Raw genomic sequence first — 18,470 nt, 5'->3', positions numbered from 1 at the left:
ACTGAGTGAGTATATCAACCAGAAAGGTATGCAAATGTAATACAGTTCCTCACAAAAAAAAAAAAGTAACAGCCACTTCAAACACACTAACATGAAAAAATGAATATAAAACAACAAGAAAATTTAAACAAAAAGCAATGGTTTTTGCTAGAACATCTGCTATAATTACATATGGTCTGATATACAATATATTATTACATCCATTATACAATCAAGAATGACTTCTCTTATGTGAATACAATGAATGTTTGAAATATTGCCAGCAACCAAATTCATACAAACACACATGGGCTAAAATAGTGATGAACACAAGATAAACTTGACCCCAAAAGCCAACCCTGTTATTCATTGTGTAAAATTAAATAATAAATATCAAATCTAATGTGCAAGATTCTGTCTAGCTCAACTGAAAAATAACCAAATATTCCCTAAAGTACTTGAAATTGTTGAGAAAATTATCAATAAAAAGCTTAAAAGAAGGATATACTTTTATGAAGTCTAACAAATTTAATGGTGTTATAAATTTAGTTTCAAATGTGTAATAGACTATAGGGGGTTCCTATAAGGTTGTTATCCACCCCTGATTGGAACTCTTCCGTATGACATGTACGCATGCTCAGTGACTTGCTTTAACTTCCGGCATCTATTTCTAGCATATAGAGTCCACTTTTGCTGGTCATTCTCTGTGTGTGTGTGTGTGTGTGTGTGTGTGTGTGTGTGTGCGTGCGTGTGTGCGTGTGCGTGCGTGCGTGTTTTTTTTGATTGATTAAATAATAAATTTACATCATTGAATCTAATATTCCTCTAATTATTAGACTTTATAGTGTGACTGTCTCTTCTACACCTCATCATGCTCATGGCCAAATCAGTGAATGGTTGCTGAAAGCACATTGGGCAATACTTCACCAAGAGGAGATATAAGCTTCTGCTTATTCCTGTCTGAAGTATCGTCCGATACTTCAGACTTATCATCCGGTGAATTTACTTTGTTGACATTCTTCATCGACAGAATTTTTATACCTTTCAACCTTTCAATCAAGTCCACCTTTCTTCCAGTAACATACTGTCCATATAATCTTAAATATTTCTTTAACTCAGGCACAGTAAGTACTTCGATAGCTGAATCATCAAGCTGCTTTATATCCATGATAAGACGTAAAACAATAACAATGGCGGGGATAGTCTGCGGAAGTTTAATTGTCTACATGTAGCGCCGCCTAGCCAAGGGAGATAACCTACTTATAGGAAAGCCCTATAGTCATGTATAAATTTGAATTTAAATCATCCCCAAGTCTTAATTGCTTCAGTCCAAAACTATATCTGGCATTTTCAAAGTTATGAATACTATTAACTGATAGATCAGTGACAAACACCGAAGCTGCTAGGAGTTTATATTTAATATAACACATCATTAATCCTTTACCATTTAAACCAGCCTTATGCAGCCAAAATATACTACTTGCTTTATATTCAGATTGGACAGATCTGCCCTGACCAACACACACACCTACCCTACAATGTCATTCTAAAAATAAACTACCCCATCATAAAAATCTTGAAGCTATAGAATAATGCGTGATTAACTCAAATCAATGAGAACAAGCACTGCATTTAACAGAATAATCTGAATGCTAAAGTGTTAATATTTAAAGAAAAATCCATCAGAAATTCTTCAAAGCTAGTAATAATTTTATGAGATATGATAATCTTATTTCCTTTGACATTATAAAAATACAATCACCACAAATATATCAAGGTAGAATCCTTGCACTATACCCTCTCTAACTCAATACACATGTTAAAGCTCATATGATCTCTCATAGTAACTCAATATACAAAACCAAGTTTGCATTTCCAAAAACTAGACAGTTACTGACTCTCTATAAGGCACAAGTGGAACATTAGATATCTAAAACATTGCAGCTGCTATATACATAAACATACTACCTCATCATCATTTAACATCTGCTTTCTATGCCAGCAAAGGTTGGATAGTTCGGCAGGAACTGATGAGCCAGAAGATTGCACTGAACTCTAATGCCTGCTTTGACATGGTTTCTGTGGTTGGATGCCCATCATAATGCCAACCACTTTAACATATAAAAGTAAAATAAATGATTCACCTCACTACAACCAATAGCCCACAGATGTAGTGTTTCATTTTGTTAACACTTTTACTTTCACTAAAATAGTGTTCTACTCCTCTGAACCAGCAAGCTGCTCACTATTGTTGTCCAAACCTACAACATGCTCTCATCTGTATATCTCTCCCAGAACTCTGCATTAAATAAGTTTCCCAATCAATCTTTCCCAGAAGTGCAGCTCTTGTCAATTTTATTGCAGCTTATGTTTTTCATACAAGCATCAATCTATTTTTCAGTTGAACATAAACCAAACCAATCCCCCTATCAACCTGGAGAAGACCTAAAAAAAAAAGAAGGTGGGGGGTCACAAACATCCTTACTCCTTCAACTAAACAAACATCATTGGCCACAAGAGCTCAAGCACACAATACAAAAATATGTCCTACAAAAAAGGGGGAGTGCAGAATGTCATGCCATATATATAACAAATGGAAGGGTGGCAACAATGTAATATATTAAGACAAGTTAAAGGTTTAGTACAGAAAATAAATATAGTTTACCTACCTATATATGAGTGAGAAGCATTTATGTAGGTCGATCAAAACGCCCACAAGACTGACCACTCCAACCAACTTCTACAAATTAGGTTCACCAAATTTGCCTGCCAACATCCTTAGTTTTGACTGATTCTCAAAGTTTTTCACAACAGCACATCTTTAGCTGCTGTCAGACTTCTTGTGTAGGGTTTTTACCAAAAATGTATCATATTAGTGTTCAATGTACTAATCACCTTCTCAATAATCAAAATATGCTTTTGCTCCTCTTCAGCTTAATCTGCATCAAGTTCTCATTACTGTAGGTCAAATACCTTTCTGTAGAGGATTTCAAGCAGCCTGTTTGTTTTTTAAACAAGGACCATTCGTTTCCTTTTGTACTCCCCACAGCAGTTTCCTACCTTTCTCCAAGCTACATTTCCACTCCATTATCTCAAGACAATTCTAACCGCTACACAGAGCCACTTGCTAGCCTTATGCATTTGTGAGTTCTCAGTACTCTACTTCATCGCCCACCACCTTTCCCACTGTACTGGTGACACTGAGGCCAGGACAATTCCACCTGTCTTTTCTTTCACTCTAACTACCGATGGAACTGCAACTGGTGGTACTCTGCAAATAACAGTAGCAGCTGACACAGTCTTCATTCACCCCTGACGCCTGCCTCTGTGGTTGTTATTGCTGCCTTTGCTGTCTAGTTTCGTTTTAACACTTTTGGACAGAAAGCCCTCAAGTGGTTTTTACTGGGTTTTCTGCCCTGCACTTCTAGTCTAACTGACTATTTCTCTTCTCTCGCAAAGAGTTACACTCCAAATAGGATATGGGTAAATGTTGAGTATGAAAGTACGAGGTACCATTGCACTCAACAGTTTCCCATTGTGTGCCACAAAGATAAGCCAAAAGTCAACATTAGTACCAATATCTCTGGACAAAACCTACCTTTTTCTTAACTGAATAGCATTCAAAATGACCATATCTGGCCAAAACATTCTAACCAGCCAGATCCAGCCTCTCACACATACCCTAAAACATCATTCTAAAAATAGTCACATCATCAAAATCTCAAAACTGCAATATAATGCATGATTAATTCAAAATCATATGAATAAATAAGCATGAGGTTTGACAGTAATCTGAATACTAAGGGGTTAAAGTAGTCCTAGAAGAAAATACCTCCAAAGTGGAGTTTTGTGAAGACACATCAACAGCAAACCACATAGGTTCATGTCTAGACATTTTGTGGGAAGGGAGTAGTCAATTATATCACCTGCAGAAGTTGAATTTGGATGGACTTAGAATCAGAACCTGATGGATGAACAAGGGTCTTGTCTAACGCTACTGATTCTACCAATTTACTTCTCTAATAATAATAATAAACTCTGATATTGGCACAAAACAACAATAATAAATAAACGCTTACCTTTTAGAATATCTAGACATATCCTGCCAAGTTTATCTATATTTGGATGATATATTTTTGTCAGAAATCTCACTTTTGGTGCTGACATAGGATATTCTTCCGGAAGAAAGAGTTCTAGATTAAAAACACCTCCCTCATATGGAGACTGGAAGAAAAATCAAAAAGTTAAGATTAAATAATATTAAAATTGGAGATATAATAAAAAAATATTGGTTTCAATATATCCTGTAACAATAATTTAGCTATAGTTCAATAGCCTTATTCTACATTGATCTTTTCTAACTGCATAACTTACAAGGGTTCTTACATTCTTATTACAAGCCCCCACCACACAGGTTTCTCTTACACTGTGTCATAGTCATTAGTAATAAATCTCAGTCTACTCTCATTATAAATCCACTAAACAAAATTACTTTGAAAGGAATGAAAAATTAAAATATTTAGCTCCATAAATACCACTTTTTCTCTCCCTTGTTAAGCTTATTTCATAAGATTTCACCTTTCCTAGGTACGTATGTAACTAATTTCTTTTATCACCTAGTGAAGAAAGGGCAGAGAGAGAGAGAGAGAAGAGAGAGAGAGAGAGAGAGAGAGAGAGAGAGAGAGAGAGAGAGAGAGAGAGAGAGAGCGAGAGAGAGAGAGAGAGAGAGAGAGAGACAAAATAAAAATAGTGTAATAGATGTAAAACGACTTGCTCTGAAAGTATATCAAGAACACACACACATATATATATATATATATATATAACATTAGTCTAAATTCATGATTATTTTAGAATTTAATTGAAACTCATGAGGGGTGTATTTTGGTCAGAAATATTGTAATGAAAGGGTTAACCCAAATGCAAGCTTAGGAAATTTCAGAGATGTAGCAATTTCTTGTTAAAGAAATGCAGAAGTATCCCTACCACAATAAGAATTTTCATCTAGACACATTCCACTAAAAGTGAAGACAAAAGACCAAGTAGGTAAGGCACTGAAATACCAGCATATGGTTGAAAGTTCAAATTCACTGCAGATGTTTTAGCATCTCTCACAAAAATATTTGCCAGGTTTATGAATATGCATTTTTTAATATAAAAACATGGCTGTGATTTCCACAACATTTAATTTAACAGAAAAGTTCTATATTGACACCAGTGCACAACTGGTACTTACCCTGAAAGGACGAAAGGTAAAGCTGACCCCAACAATGTTTGAACTAAGAACATAAAGATGGATGAAATGCTCCTAAGCATTTTGCCCAGTGTGTTAATAGTTCTGCCATTAAAGCTAACTAAACATCCATTGTAATGCTTAAAAAAATTTTAAAAATCAGTGAAAATACAGTATTTTCTGGCAAACAAGTCAAATTTCGAAGGGCCATGAATTCCATTTAAAATGCAGCAGGATTTGGAAAGATAGTAATGTTTGAATGTTTACACAACATACTACATTGACTTATTGTTGTTTATAAATGAACGTGTGTACAGAATGCATACAGTCTCGTAACTGGCATTTTTTTTACATGCTGTAGTAGTCATCTCATTTTATGTTTAGGAGTGTCAATATATTTTATGTTAATATGTTGTATATGTCTCATAACAATAGTGTATTGTAGAAAGCACAAGTCTGATAAACCAAAACATTCATTTTGAGTTTGAATTTTATGGGTTTAAAAGCGAGTGTTATAGATACTCAGTGTATTGTGTGATAAGGACTATTGGCTACTCAGTGTGTTGTGTGACAAAGACTATTGGCTTCTCACAATGCACTAGTGAGATCTCCAAAAAAAGTAGGGGGCTAACAAAATGATGAATTTACAGCACACACAGAATATATCAGGTCATTAAGAATGAAATGTACGATTTTGAACTGAAAGTTTATTTTATTTTATCTCAACAAAATGCACCTAAATTACCAACACAATTTTGCCATTTTATCAGTAGCTTATTTATACTGGCAGAGAAGAATTCTGGAGAGCAAGATGTGATGAAATCACAAAAGGCTGCTTTTGCATCTTCAGATTTGAAGTTATTTTTCCTTGTAAAAAGTTGTCTTATGCCTGGAAAACATAATAATCAGTTGGTGCAAGGTCTGGTGAATATGGTGGATGACAGAGCACTTCCAAGTTCAGTTCCTGTAACTTGAGTAGCATTCTTTGTACAACATGTAGTTGAGCATAGTCTTACCAGAGAATTGGCCTGTCACTATTGACCAATCTCAGTTGTTTAATTGCAAGTTCACTCATCATTTCATCCAATTGGTTGATGTATACATCTGATGTAATTGACTTACCAGGTCTCAGGAAACTGTTAGGGATGACACCAGTGCTGAACCACTGAACTTTTTTTGATGAATATTCTTTTTTGGATTGTGTTTTGGCACTTCATCACTATCCAACCACTTTGCAGAACACTTGCTATTGTTGAAAAGAATCCATTTTTCATCACAAGTGACAATACAATGCAAAAATGGTTCACTTTTATGCTGTGTGAGCAAAGAATGGCAAGTTTCAAGACGTGTTATTTGATGCTCATTCAGTTCGTGTGGTACCCACCTGTCTAGCTTCTTTACCTTGCTGATTTGTTTCAGATGGTCCAATACAGTTGGAATCGAAACAACAAACCTTGCTGTTAACTCACGTGTAGTTTGAAATATATCCATTTCCACTACAGTTTCCAGCTCATCATTTCCCACCTTTGTCTCAGGTCTACCACGGGGCTGATTTTCAAGAGTAAAGTTACCAGACCGGAACTCCTCAAACCATCGATGTACAGTGCACACATTCACCACATCTTCACCAAACAACTCATTGATGTTTCGAGCTGTCTGGAATGCATTGGTTCCATGACAGAACTCATTAATAAACAATACAAATTTTTTATCTATCCATGGGTTCACAAAAATTGATTTACAAGAGAAAACTCACAATATAAGACACCATGAATTGCATTTCGTAAAGTGATGCTGTAACTCTTCAATGTTGTAAAACAGAAATTGTCAGGATAAAACAGTTAACGACTCTCAAACATGGTGCATAAGAAAATTGGACATTTCATTCTTAATGACCTGATAGTAAACAAAACTGAACAATATACAATCCACTCACAGGCACCACACATAGTCAAATAAAAGAATGAACATTAGTGTTCAAACAATATATAAGATCTATCAATGGATCATCTAAGTACTATGGTACACCTCATGTCCCTGTAGCTGCAGATGAATTATGCCTACAGGCAACCTATATAAAGAAACGAAAATACTCAAAATGAAAGACTAAATGTTTAGTAAATTGAAACTTAGGCAAAAAAAAAATTTTTTTAAATTAATTATTGAATTTACACTATCAAAAAGGAGAGATTAAATTGTGATCCAAAATCACATGACAATTTTGTTTATCAATTTGAAAATTAATCATACAAGAAAATAATGTTACATCTTTGAAACATAATATTTAGTATCCAAATCAGTTTGTATAAAATTAAAGCCCCAAACTAACTGCTAATCTAGATGGCTTTTATTAACAGAAGAAAAAGAAAGGAAAACAATGATTTGGAGACAAGCTTAAAGAAAAACAGTCAGTTTTAAATAGCAGCTTAGCAAAATATTAACATTAGCTAAATCTTGATGACAAAATAAATTCAGTATGGTTACATTAGAATCCTTCATAACAGTTTTACTAACTATTCTTGTTCAAAGAAGTCACCTAAATGTGTCTCCTTTTGAATGAGTTTACATAACTAATCTCTTCATTCAAGGCCACAGTATGCAGATCAATACTCATTGCTTCCAATAATATATCTTCATCATTCAAAACACCGGTACATACAATATTAACTCCAACATCAGTTTTATAAGCACTTTTTTTTTTTTTTTACTGTGGTATAGATTAAATATCCATCGAAAGTAAGCTGCTAAAATAAAAAGACCATTAAGATAGTCTAAAGAGGTTGTATTCTGAAACCTACACAACCTCTGCAACATGTCCAACTCCAGCATTTCAAATGTTACCAAACCTTTTCAAACCTCATATGGTAAGGAATATAAATATAGCCACACACATTATACAAACATGTTTGTTCAGTTCCCCATGTTTTTCAATGCTGGCATGGGTTACACTATATTTATTGAGGAACATCTACAATTAGATGCTCTTCCTGTTGCTAAACTTTACCTATTTTTCAAGTCAGATATTTTTTCACTCCACTAGTCTAAACACATTGATAACCAAAACTATGGGTCTTTGGCTTAGTGGTGAATGTAAACAAAGACATGAATTTCATGTAAGTGGTGTTAATAAGGACACAAAGAATGGCATTTACATGTGCATGCATGCATTCATGTATGCACACACAATGGGTTTCCATCTTCTGATGCTACTCAAAAGTAAACTAGAATATGCCAGAATAATGTGCCAAACCTAGAATCATGAACTTCATAACGACAACTACAAATAAAGTTATAAATAATAAGAGAAAATATGATAAATTTTATCATAGTATTTCTCTTGTTATTTATAATTTTATACACTCCTTATGTTTTTCTCTTCAATTGTATTATATATTTTATGTTTTGTAGAATGATACACTGGATTAGTTGAATCTATATATTGTGACTTAAATATATACATGTATATGTGTGTATATATATATATATATATATATATATATAACATCATCAGTTGCGCATATATAGTGTTTTATTTAAACGCCCATTTGCTGCAGGACAACATCCAGGGGAAACTCCTTACATGACACCAAGTGCCTTATACCAGGCGAAACAACCTGCCCCGAAATGATCAAGAATGGTAGATACCGATATTTTGTCACTATTGTGGCTTATGAACAGCCTGTACTCAGATCACCTTGAAATGAAAAGAATTGCTGATTTAGAACTTTGCTGTGGGACAGCATCCAGGGAAGGTCCTCTACACAACAGCAAGTGTTAAAATCGAGTATCCTAGACCAGTGATTCTTTTCGCTTCAGGGTGATCTGAGTAGATGGAATTGATAAGTCACAATAATGGTGAAATATCAGTACCTACCATTCTCGACCACTTCGGGGCAGATTGTCTCACCTGGACTAAGACACTTGCTCTCTAACACTAAAAGTCATTGGCAGCTTTCTCCAGACACTCTGTCTCACAGAAAACGGGCATTTAAACAAAACACATGCATGATGTGTGTGCAACCAATGTTTATATTACTAGAGCTGCTTTTAAGAGTGAGTGCGCGCGCGCGTGTGCGTGAAAAGGTTGAATGCAGATTCGCCCTTTAATTTTGGAGGTTTCCAAAACAGATTTCTAATGTTGATTCTTCATACTTTGCTGGTAGTTTACAGACGTAAATTCACGAAGCTATGAAAGTAATACTTGTATATAAATGTATGGTGAATTTATGGAAAGAAGTCCCATAAAACTCATCAATTTATTTAAAAATGGAGGAGACAAGTTGTTAAAATATATAAGAAGTTAATTCTTGCAGACTATCGTTTCGTACAGAGATATGGAAATAAAATACAATGAACTTGGGAAGGAAAAGAGCAGAAAAATTGAATCTAGGAGATTCATATTTTTATCCTTGTGAGAAAGAGATGCGAGTCATGATGGAGATTTAACCATTACTAAGGGATATAACAATTATTTGAAGACATAAGTAAAGAGGTAGTTTACAGACGTAAATTCACGAAGCTATGAAAGTAATACTTGTATATAAATGTATGGTGAATTTATGGAAAGAAGTCCCATAAAACTCATCAATTTATTTAAAAATGGAGGAGACAAGTTGTTAAAATATATAAGAAGTTAATTCTTGCAGACTATCGTTTCGTACAGAGATATGGAAATAAAATACAATGAACTTGGGAAGGAAAAGAGCAGAAAAATTGAATCTAGGAGATTCATATTTTTATCCTTGTGAGAAAGAGATGCGAGTCATGATGGAGATTTAACCATTACTAAGGGATATAACAATTATTTGAAGACATAAGTAAAGAGGTATCAGAGACGTTCCCTTGATGAGTATGGAAATTAGAAATTTTAACTCCAAATAAGTAGCGTAGGGTAAAATATGTATTAGAAATGTCCAATGGAAAGACACTCCTAGGTTTGAATTAAAATACGAACTGACCGTTGAAATCATTATGTAGTGTGATGTATTTTTTTTTTTTTAAATTTCAATACATAATAATGAAGTTTATCATGAGGAGGTACATAAAGAGCTAATACTAGACAGTTAACGTAAACAAACGGTAGGAGAAATAGAGAGGTAAAAAAGATAGAATACGATGTATAAAAGGGACTTAAGTTTGCATAAAAATTAATATTCATTAGTATGTATTAAATTTCGTATGTGTATTTTGTGTGCAAGATTCTTGATGTGGATACGTGTGTTGAAAGAAATACAATTAAACCTTGGGAGAGGCATTATGCCAGTAATAAACACACGCACTGGTTCAGTCCTTTATTAATAAATTAATAAAGGACTGAACCAGTGCGTGTGTTTATTACCGGCATAATGCCTCTCCCAAGGCTTAATTGTATGTATTAAATATAATGCAAAAAAATAAGTAAAGAAAGAAAAATAGTTGTTAATATTACAAATAAAATAGTATATACTTGGTGTGATTATAAAGATGAAAAAAATGAAATTGAAATAGGGAATAAAGATAGGAATACGAAAGGAAAAAATTAAATGTAGGGGAGATAAATGAGCTGGGAAGAAGAGTTAATAAAAGTTTATTTTGGTTATACAGTAGATGTGTTTTGGTATAAAAAATATATTTTGGAGGTAATAATCTAGCTTAGTATTATGTGAGAAAAATATGTAATGATAGTAAGGTTGTAGTGGTATTTAAGATATTAGGGTGCAGTGCCAGTTATGAATATAAGAAAATGTGCGAGTAGGAGGGTGCACATAAGTGAACAAAAATTTATACATAATATAGGAGGAAAATAATCTAAGAAGTGTGTGTATATTTACTCATGTATGTAGAGGCATATTTGCACACTAGTATATACAGATACTGGAATTCTAGTTGTACGATTAGGGTATACATATAAAAGAAAACACCGTACAAATATACACATACCGGTGCAAAGAGGCACACATATATAGATATAAATACACACGTTCATATTAATATACATATTTATTAGAAAACAAACAAATCAATAGATAACATAAGATTCATACCTAGATACGGATACATGGGTGTAGACATGTAGCACACCAAGAAGTACTATATGTGCATATATCAGTAGAAAAATATATGTAATTATAAGGTACAGTGATAAGTAACAAACTTCTTCCCCCTCACCCTCATCATACCCATTCTAACACATCAATAAATGATAGTTAGAATGGGTATGATGAGGTGGGAGGAAGAAGTTCAAAAGAAAAAAAGTGGGGAGTACATGGACACAATTGTGAAAATAAAATATAAAAAATTATAGGTATATTACATACTGAGAAAAGATATAATTTCCTTTATCCAAAAGATATGGCGAGAGAAAAAAAGAGGTATAGAGAGATGTAGATAAAGTGATAGCCCTATGTATGGTGGGTCATGTAATTTTTAGAAGGAACTGTTAAATAAAGAAATGTACAGAAAGACAGCTGCAGGAGAAATACCTAGCCAAAGATAAACCTCTGTACCTGGCTTTCATTGACATGGAGAAAGCCTTTGACAGGGTCCCCCGATCCCTTATCTGGTGGTCAATGAGGAAACTAGGGATAGAAGAATGGTTAATGAGAGCTGTGCAAGCCATGTACAGGGACGTTGTCAGTAAGGTGAGGGTTGGCAACGAGTACAGTGAAGAATTCCGGGTAGAGGTAGGGGTCCACCAAGGTTCAGTCCTCAGCCCTCTCCTATTTATCATAGTCCTCCAGGCAATAACACAGGAATTCAAGACAGGATGCCCCTGGGGGCTCCTCTATGCTGATGACCTTGCTCTAATTGCTGAGTCACTATCAGAACTAGAGGAGAAGTTTCAGGTGTGGAAGCAAGGATTAGAATTGAAGGGCCTTTGAGTCAACCTAGCTAAAACCTAGGTCCTAATAAGTAGTAAGGTAGACAACACACAAACCCCTTCAGGTAGATGGCCCTGTGCGATCTGTAGAAAAGGCGTAGGTAGAAACTCTATAAGATGTACCCAGTATAAGCTATGGACACATAAGAGGTGCAGCAATATCAAAGGAAGGCTAACTAGGAAGATAGTTTTTGTATGTGGCAGATGCTCAGGAGCAATAAACACTGAAAATGTGCAGAGAACAACTTCTGCCACATTCAAGGGAGAAAAACTAGAAGTAGTTGATAGCTTCCATTACCTAGGTGACCAAGTCAGTATCCGGGGGAGGGTGTGCTAGAGAGCTCTTACCTCTGCTGGTGACAAAGGGTCCCTCACTCAGAGTAAAAGGCAGACTGTATGATGCATGTGTACGAACAGCCATGCTACATGGCAGTGAAACATGGGCCATGACTGCTAAGGATATGCGTAAGCTCGCAAGGAATGAAGCCAGTATGCTCCGATGGATGTGTAATGTCAGTGTGCATACTCGACAGAGTGTAAGTACCTTGAGAGAAAAGGTACCTAAGAAGCATCAGTTGTGGTGTGCAAGAGAGACGATTGCGCTGGTATGGTCATGTGGCGAGAATGGATGAGGATAGCTGTGTGAAGAAGTGCCACACTCTAGCAGTTGAGGGAACCTGTGGAAGAGGTAGACCCAGGAAGACCTGGGATGAGATGGTGAAGCACGACCTTTGAACATTAGGCCTCACCAAGGCAATGACTAGTGACCGAGACCTTTGGAAATATGCTGTGTGTGAGAAGACCCGGCAAGCCAAGTGAAACCATAACCCGTGGCCTTTGCCAGGGGTGTAGCCAGCCCACTTATGCGTACCTCTCCTTCATTGGACACTAAAACTATGCTTGCGAAGACCTGTTGGGGTAAGTGAAATCAAAATCGAACCAAACTCAACGACAGGCACCCATGCCAACCTTTCCTTCATTGGACACTAAACTTATAAACTCCATTTACTTTAAATAACATGGGAAATTAGAAAAAAATATTACAGAAATTTAAAAGCACAACTAAGAAAATCGAACAAATAACTGATAACAATTTGACCCCTACAAGACTACATTCTTCACAAAATTCTTTGCCAAGATATATCACTAAATTATGTACATCAGTAAAAAAAAAAATGTGCTTTAGAAATCTGAATACAAATTATGTTATTTTAGCTAAAACACAATTATAAACTTTAAATGTTGGATTATATGCCATTCTGGGAAAAAAAGTTACAAATATAAATTAACTATAGTGAAAACTTCTGCAATTTAAAGAAGCAAATTTGGTGCTGAGAAACCAAATCAGAAAAATTTAGCACAATGTTCAGTTTAATTACTGAAACATAAATTGAAATAGAGTTGCCCTACAAAATCATGGTCTAGTAGATTTAAGTAGTAAGTTTGGAAAATTCACAAATACAATATCAGCTGAAGCACATGTACATATGAAAAATAGCTTCTAAATATATCTCAGGTGTGCAGGTAATTTGAAAATACATCACGGAGTGACAACCATGCCCTGCATAGTTATGGGCTGCCCTTTGGCAACGCATAGCACTCATTCAATTACCCTGCCAGCGAAGTCGTGGGACTACAGCATGATGGATTTTGAAGAGGTAGAAGGAACCTCAGAAGACCAACAGCCAGGATCACCAAGCTCCCTCAAAAAAGTGCAATGCATCCAGAGGTGGCATCCATGCTGTGTAATCAGCTAATGAAAGGTTCACCATGACTCAAGCTCCCAATTCAAATTCTTAACAATGGAACTGGATGACGATAGCAAAAAAAAAAAAAAAAAAATCTCTATTAGATTTCACCTATGATCATCAGAGATCTATGCTAGTAATTTACAATGTACTCATTTGCTCAATTGAGCAAATGAGTACATTGACTAATACCACTTAAACACAGATGGATAGATAATCTTCTGGATTTTATTATACACGTAACATGTACAGTAAATTTCAGACACTGAGTATGCATATCTACACAATCTATATCTGCACAGTCTATATCAGCTCCTCTTTTGTTAACAAACTTGATAGCTTTGCCTTATATTTTAAATGGTGCCAAATTAAGATTGCACAGGAGGCCATAAATTCATTAATCTTATCCCATAAGTCAACATTATGTATAGAGAAATGCAATCATGTGACCTAAATACTGATAAAATAATAATTTAGTTGTGACACAAAAACACTCCAAGTGAAAAACCTATCAACAATGGAAGCAACTAGAACAAAGCAAACAGTTAACCGACAGATATTAGATAATTGCCACACAATGATTTCTAGCCTGTAGTATTAAATGGTAAATTCACAAGTCTATTTCAAAATGTTTAAATTTCATTTTCAATTATTTTCACATTCTTTTATTGCGTACAGCAATGGATATGAGGTGCTGAATATTATCAACCACATGCCCGTAAATTTAAAACCATACAATATTTATGACGATATATTCATAAACAAAGCACATTACTACACTACTTCTGTTTAAAATGCTAATACTCATCAGAAAAATCAAATACATCAACTAATATGCTTCTGTTAAGACACAGGAGTAAGAGATACAAGGTGTTTATGTGTTCAAGCTTACTAAATGTTATCTTGGCAAATATATTCAACAACAGCCTTAGCCTGATCCATCCTTGTGTATGGTTATCTTCTGGGTTATGCGCATAAGACTGTAGAATGGATTGTAGCTGTAACTCTATAAAGTTCAACCTTGTCACGTACTGTCAAGCTAATTTGGTATGAGAATTATATTAAGGGTGCATGTTTGTGTGGAATATTCAGCCATGTGGATGTTAATTTAACAAATAAGTAGTTTAGTTTTTTTAAAAAGAATGTTCACCATCAAACCCGAAAGGGGATCCATCAAGAGATATGATTGCAGGATGATTTGTAGTACACACCTTAAAGTGTTCATGTTTCTTTATAAAAAAAAAAAGTAATTCACTATATTTACTCCAGTCAATACTAAAATAACACGACACACCTACTTTGTAGCTGAGTGACAGATGTCAAGAGAAACAACCTACTTCAGATTATATTCTTAAATTATGTAATAAAATAATGTTGCATATTCTCAATCCCATCACAGAACATTAGTTTTTAATCATCCAATAACATGAAAATAGAATGACTCACCTCTGATGGCCCTGCAACTACCACATGGAAATATCGAGCATTTGACTGATCAGGTGTGGCACTTATTCCAGGTACAGGCTCGGCCATGAGCCGCTGAGTCTCCTAAATAAATAGAAAAACATTTAAAACCTACTGTGAATGGAAAAGTTGAGAATATTTAAAATACAAAATATTACACTTACACTGAAATTATGAAATTTATACATCATTTACAAATATAAAAATGCATATTTCAAATAAAATAAGAGCAAATATACTACTAATAATATACATTAGGGCGATGATATAGCAAAAATAACTGCTTCGGATTAAATATGTACTAAAAGCATTTGGTTTCATTCCTACAAAGTAATTATCATTAGCATAAATTAGACCAAATAACCCTTTACCAAAACTGATAAAAAGATACTGTAGGTAAATTTAGCAAAACAAAACAAAAAAAATCATTATATTCTTAAGATCTTTTCCCCCCTTTTAGATTCATTTTACTAATGTTACCATTGGTGGGATGATTTTGTTAGTGTAATTTTTCATATTGCTAGATACCTTTCCCACTGTTAATTAATCAAACAGCTTATTTTGAACTAAAAAAAAAAAAAAAAAACAATGCCTTGCTAAATCTTGCAAATAAGGGTTCAAATTTACTAGAAAAAAGGGGTGGGGGGGATTAACAAAACAGCAGTTCAATACTAAGAACTACTTGCCCAAGGTACTTAGTAACATAAGGAGTTATTAACTAGAAGGTTATGATGGACAACTCAGATTGTTCTCAGCTAATAATTAAGTCCTGCTGCATATTAAATGGTTAGAAAAATCTTAGCATTGTGATTCAAGTTCAAGAGCGACGGGAAAATTTCATATATTTCTACCACTGCAAGAAACAACTAACATCTGTATTTGACCCCATGTAGAAGTGCAGACTATATAATGCATCTATAAAATGTGATAACATACTGCATTAAGAAAATGGTATAAATTGATGCTAGAATTTGTTTATAGGGGCATAATTCTTGAAACCATTAAACTTCTCAAAATAAATGATTCAAATACTTGGAAAGATTGTGTTATGCAGAGCCCAGCCTAATCCATGGTAACAAGAAAAAGCAGACAGATAACTAATGATTTTATAGAATTATACATTACATTATGTATTTCTGTTAAGACCCAAGGGTAAGGGATACACAGTCATAGATATGGCTGAATGGCAAATCTTAAAATCTTGGGTTTAATCCCAACAAGTGGTATCTTAAGTAAAATGTCTTTTGCCACAAGCATTGAGTTGACTTGAACCTTGTGAAACTGAATAGACAGGTGGAAGCCTGTAGGAAGGGTTCAAGCGGGTTCAGTTTCAAAATTAGATTAAGAGTGCACAAAACTAATAATTATTTGCAAACTTATCTCAGTATTATCTAGGTAGTAGTTCTGCAGCACTAAATAGTGACAATTACATCATGTACTATCATCTATATAATGTATTCTCATGTACTATCATCCTGTATATAAGGAGAGTAAAATATTTTGTCTAATTTTTTTAAAAGTAATAAAGAATAAAATGAAAAAAAAATTCTAATACATACTCAAGCATATGAACAGTTGAATGTGTCAGGAAACAACATTTTATTAACCTTTATAATTGTTCTTTTTTTAAATATTTTATAACTGACATGTACATGTGATATGAAATGATGCAGGATTGTGAGATGTAGGCTTTGAATGCAAATGATTTGAGCAAAGTAGTATGAAATGAAGCAAGCAAGCACGCTTTGCTGGATGTATAATGTTAGTGCACATGAACAACAGTACAAACAAGTTGAGAGAAAAGTTGGATATAAGAAGAATCAGATGTAGTAAGCAAGAGAAAAGACTACAACGGTACAAACATTTGATGTGTCTGGATGATGGCAGCAGCATAATTGAGTTGCAAGTGCTCAAAAGTGGATGAAACCTGTACAATGATAAAACCCCGAAAATCTGAGATGAAGTGGTAAAGACTGATCTCAAGATGCTGAGCTTCATAAAAGAGATGACAAACAACAGCTGAATAGCTTCCCTCCTACCTCCCTCTGCCACCTCAATATCCTCCCACCGCCCTTTGCCATCTCAATATCCTCCCACCGCCCTTTGCCATCTCAATATCCTCCCACCGCCCTTTGCCATCTCAATATCCTCCCACCGCCCTTTGCCATCTCAATATCCTTTCGCCTGTACATCTTCCCGCCCATTGCTCTTTGCCATCACCATGTCCTCCCATATCCCTGGCTTCCGTTGACCCCTATCCAGAGATTCACCCCTCTCCTCTACCAAACAGCACTCATTCCACTACCCTCTCATATTCAATAACAATAAATCTTCCCCTACTCATCTCATCCACCTACCCTTATTCCCTTCTCTTCTGTCACCTCTAACCTTTGACACTGCTCTTTCTCTTCCATTACCTCGCCAGTACTCTTTCTTGTTAACTCCTACCACCTTCCAACAATAAATTTGTTCCTCCCATCACGCTTCACTTCTCTTAACACCTTGATGTCATTACTCTCTCTCTTCTATTCTCCTTTTGAGCCATTGGGGCTCTTAGTCTTGAAAATCACAAGGTGATCTCACAAATGATAGTGCCACAAAAAAAAATTAAAAAACATTCTGTTCACTTTGTAATGCAGTTGACAAATCAAATAGAAACAATGTGGGGTCAAGAAGGCAAATTTTGTTGAGAGTGTGACAACTCACAAGTGCTGGTGCCTTGAGAAAATGCATTGAATACACTCTGTAAAGTGGTTGATCTTAAGGAGGTCACCCAGCTGTCGAAACCATGTCAACAGAGATGACAAATATCTGATACGCTGAAAGGGACTCAAAGCTTTAGGTGTATCCAATGTACTGACACAACTAGCAACAGAAACAGTAATGAATAAAAGACTACGGACTATTCAAACAGCTTGAAAGAAGTAGATAGATTGCTGAGTCGTGTTAAGTAATTAGTACTAAATTCAAATTAGGGTAACACAGTAGCTAAAATAGTTAGTTATTAGAGATTTCTTTCTGAAGTCATTAACTATTAACACCACAAACTCTTTCAAGTAGTTCATGAGGTACACAGTATTTTAAATATCTAATTCATTATCTTTTATCTTTGAAGTGACTTTTTATGATAAAAAAATATTAGTAACCCTCCATATAAATTGAAGGCCTTATGATTCATTCCTGGTAA

At 34.8% G+C, this 18,470-nt stretch overlaps 1 protein-coding gene across 5 annotated transcripts in view; it reads right to left on the bottom strand.

The window, feature by feature from the left end:
• LOC106877211 (ubiquitin-conjugating enzyme E2 N) overlaps positions 1-18,470 on the bottom strand; it is a 50,281-nt gene that overhangs the window by 4,071 nt on the left and 27,740 nt on the right. For all 5 annotated transcript variants that reach the window (XM_014926063.3, XM_089353864.1, XM_089353865.1 and 2 more), the window contains exons 2-3: positions 15,266-15,367; positions 4,059-4,203 (exon numbers count right to left, since the gene is read on the bottom strand). In XM_014926063.3, the coding sequence (XP_014781549.1) occupies positions 4,059-4,203; positions 15,266-15,367 (247 nt within the window). The remainder of the gene's footprint in view (positions 1-4,058; positions 4,204-15,265; positions 15,368-18,470) is intronic.

This window comes from Octopus bimaculoides, chromosome 6 (genome assembly GCF_046866305.1).
Source record: "Octopus bimaculoides isolate indiv1 chromosome 6, ASM4686630v1, whole genome shotgun sequence".
Taxonomy (NCBI): Eukaryota; Metazoa; Mollusca; class Cephalopoda; order Octopoda; family Octopodidae; genus Octopus; species Octopus bimaculoides.
The sequence above is the reverse complement of the archived record's forward strand: the minus strand, read 5'-3'. Positions and strand labels throughout refer to the sequence as shown.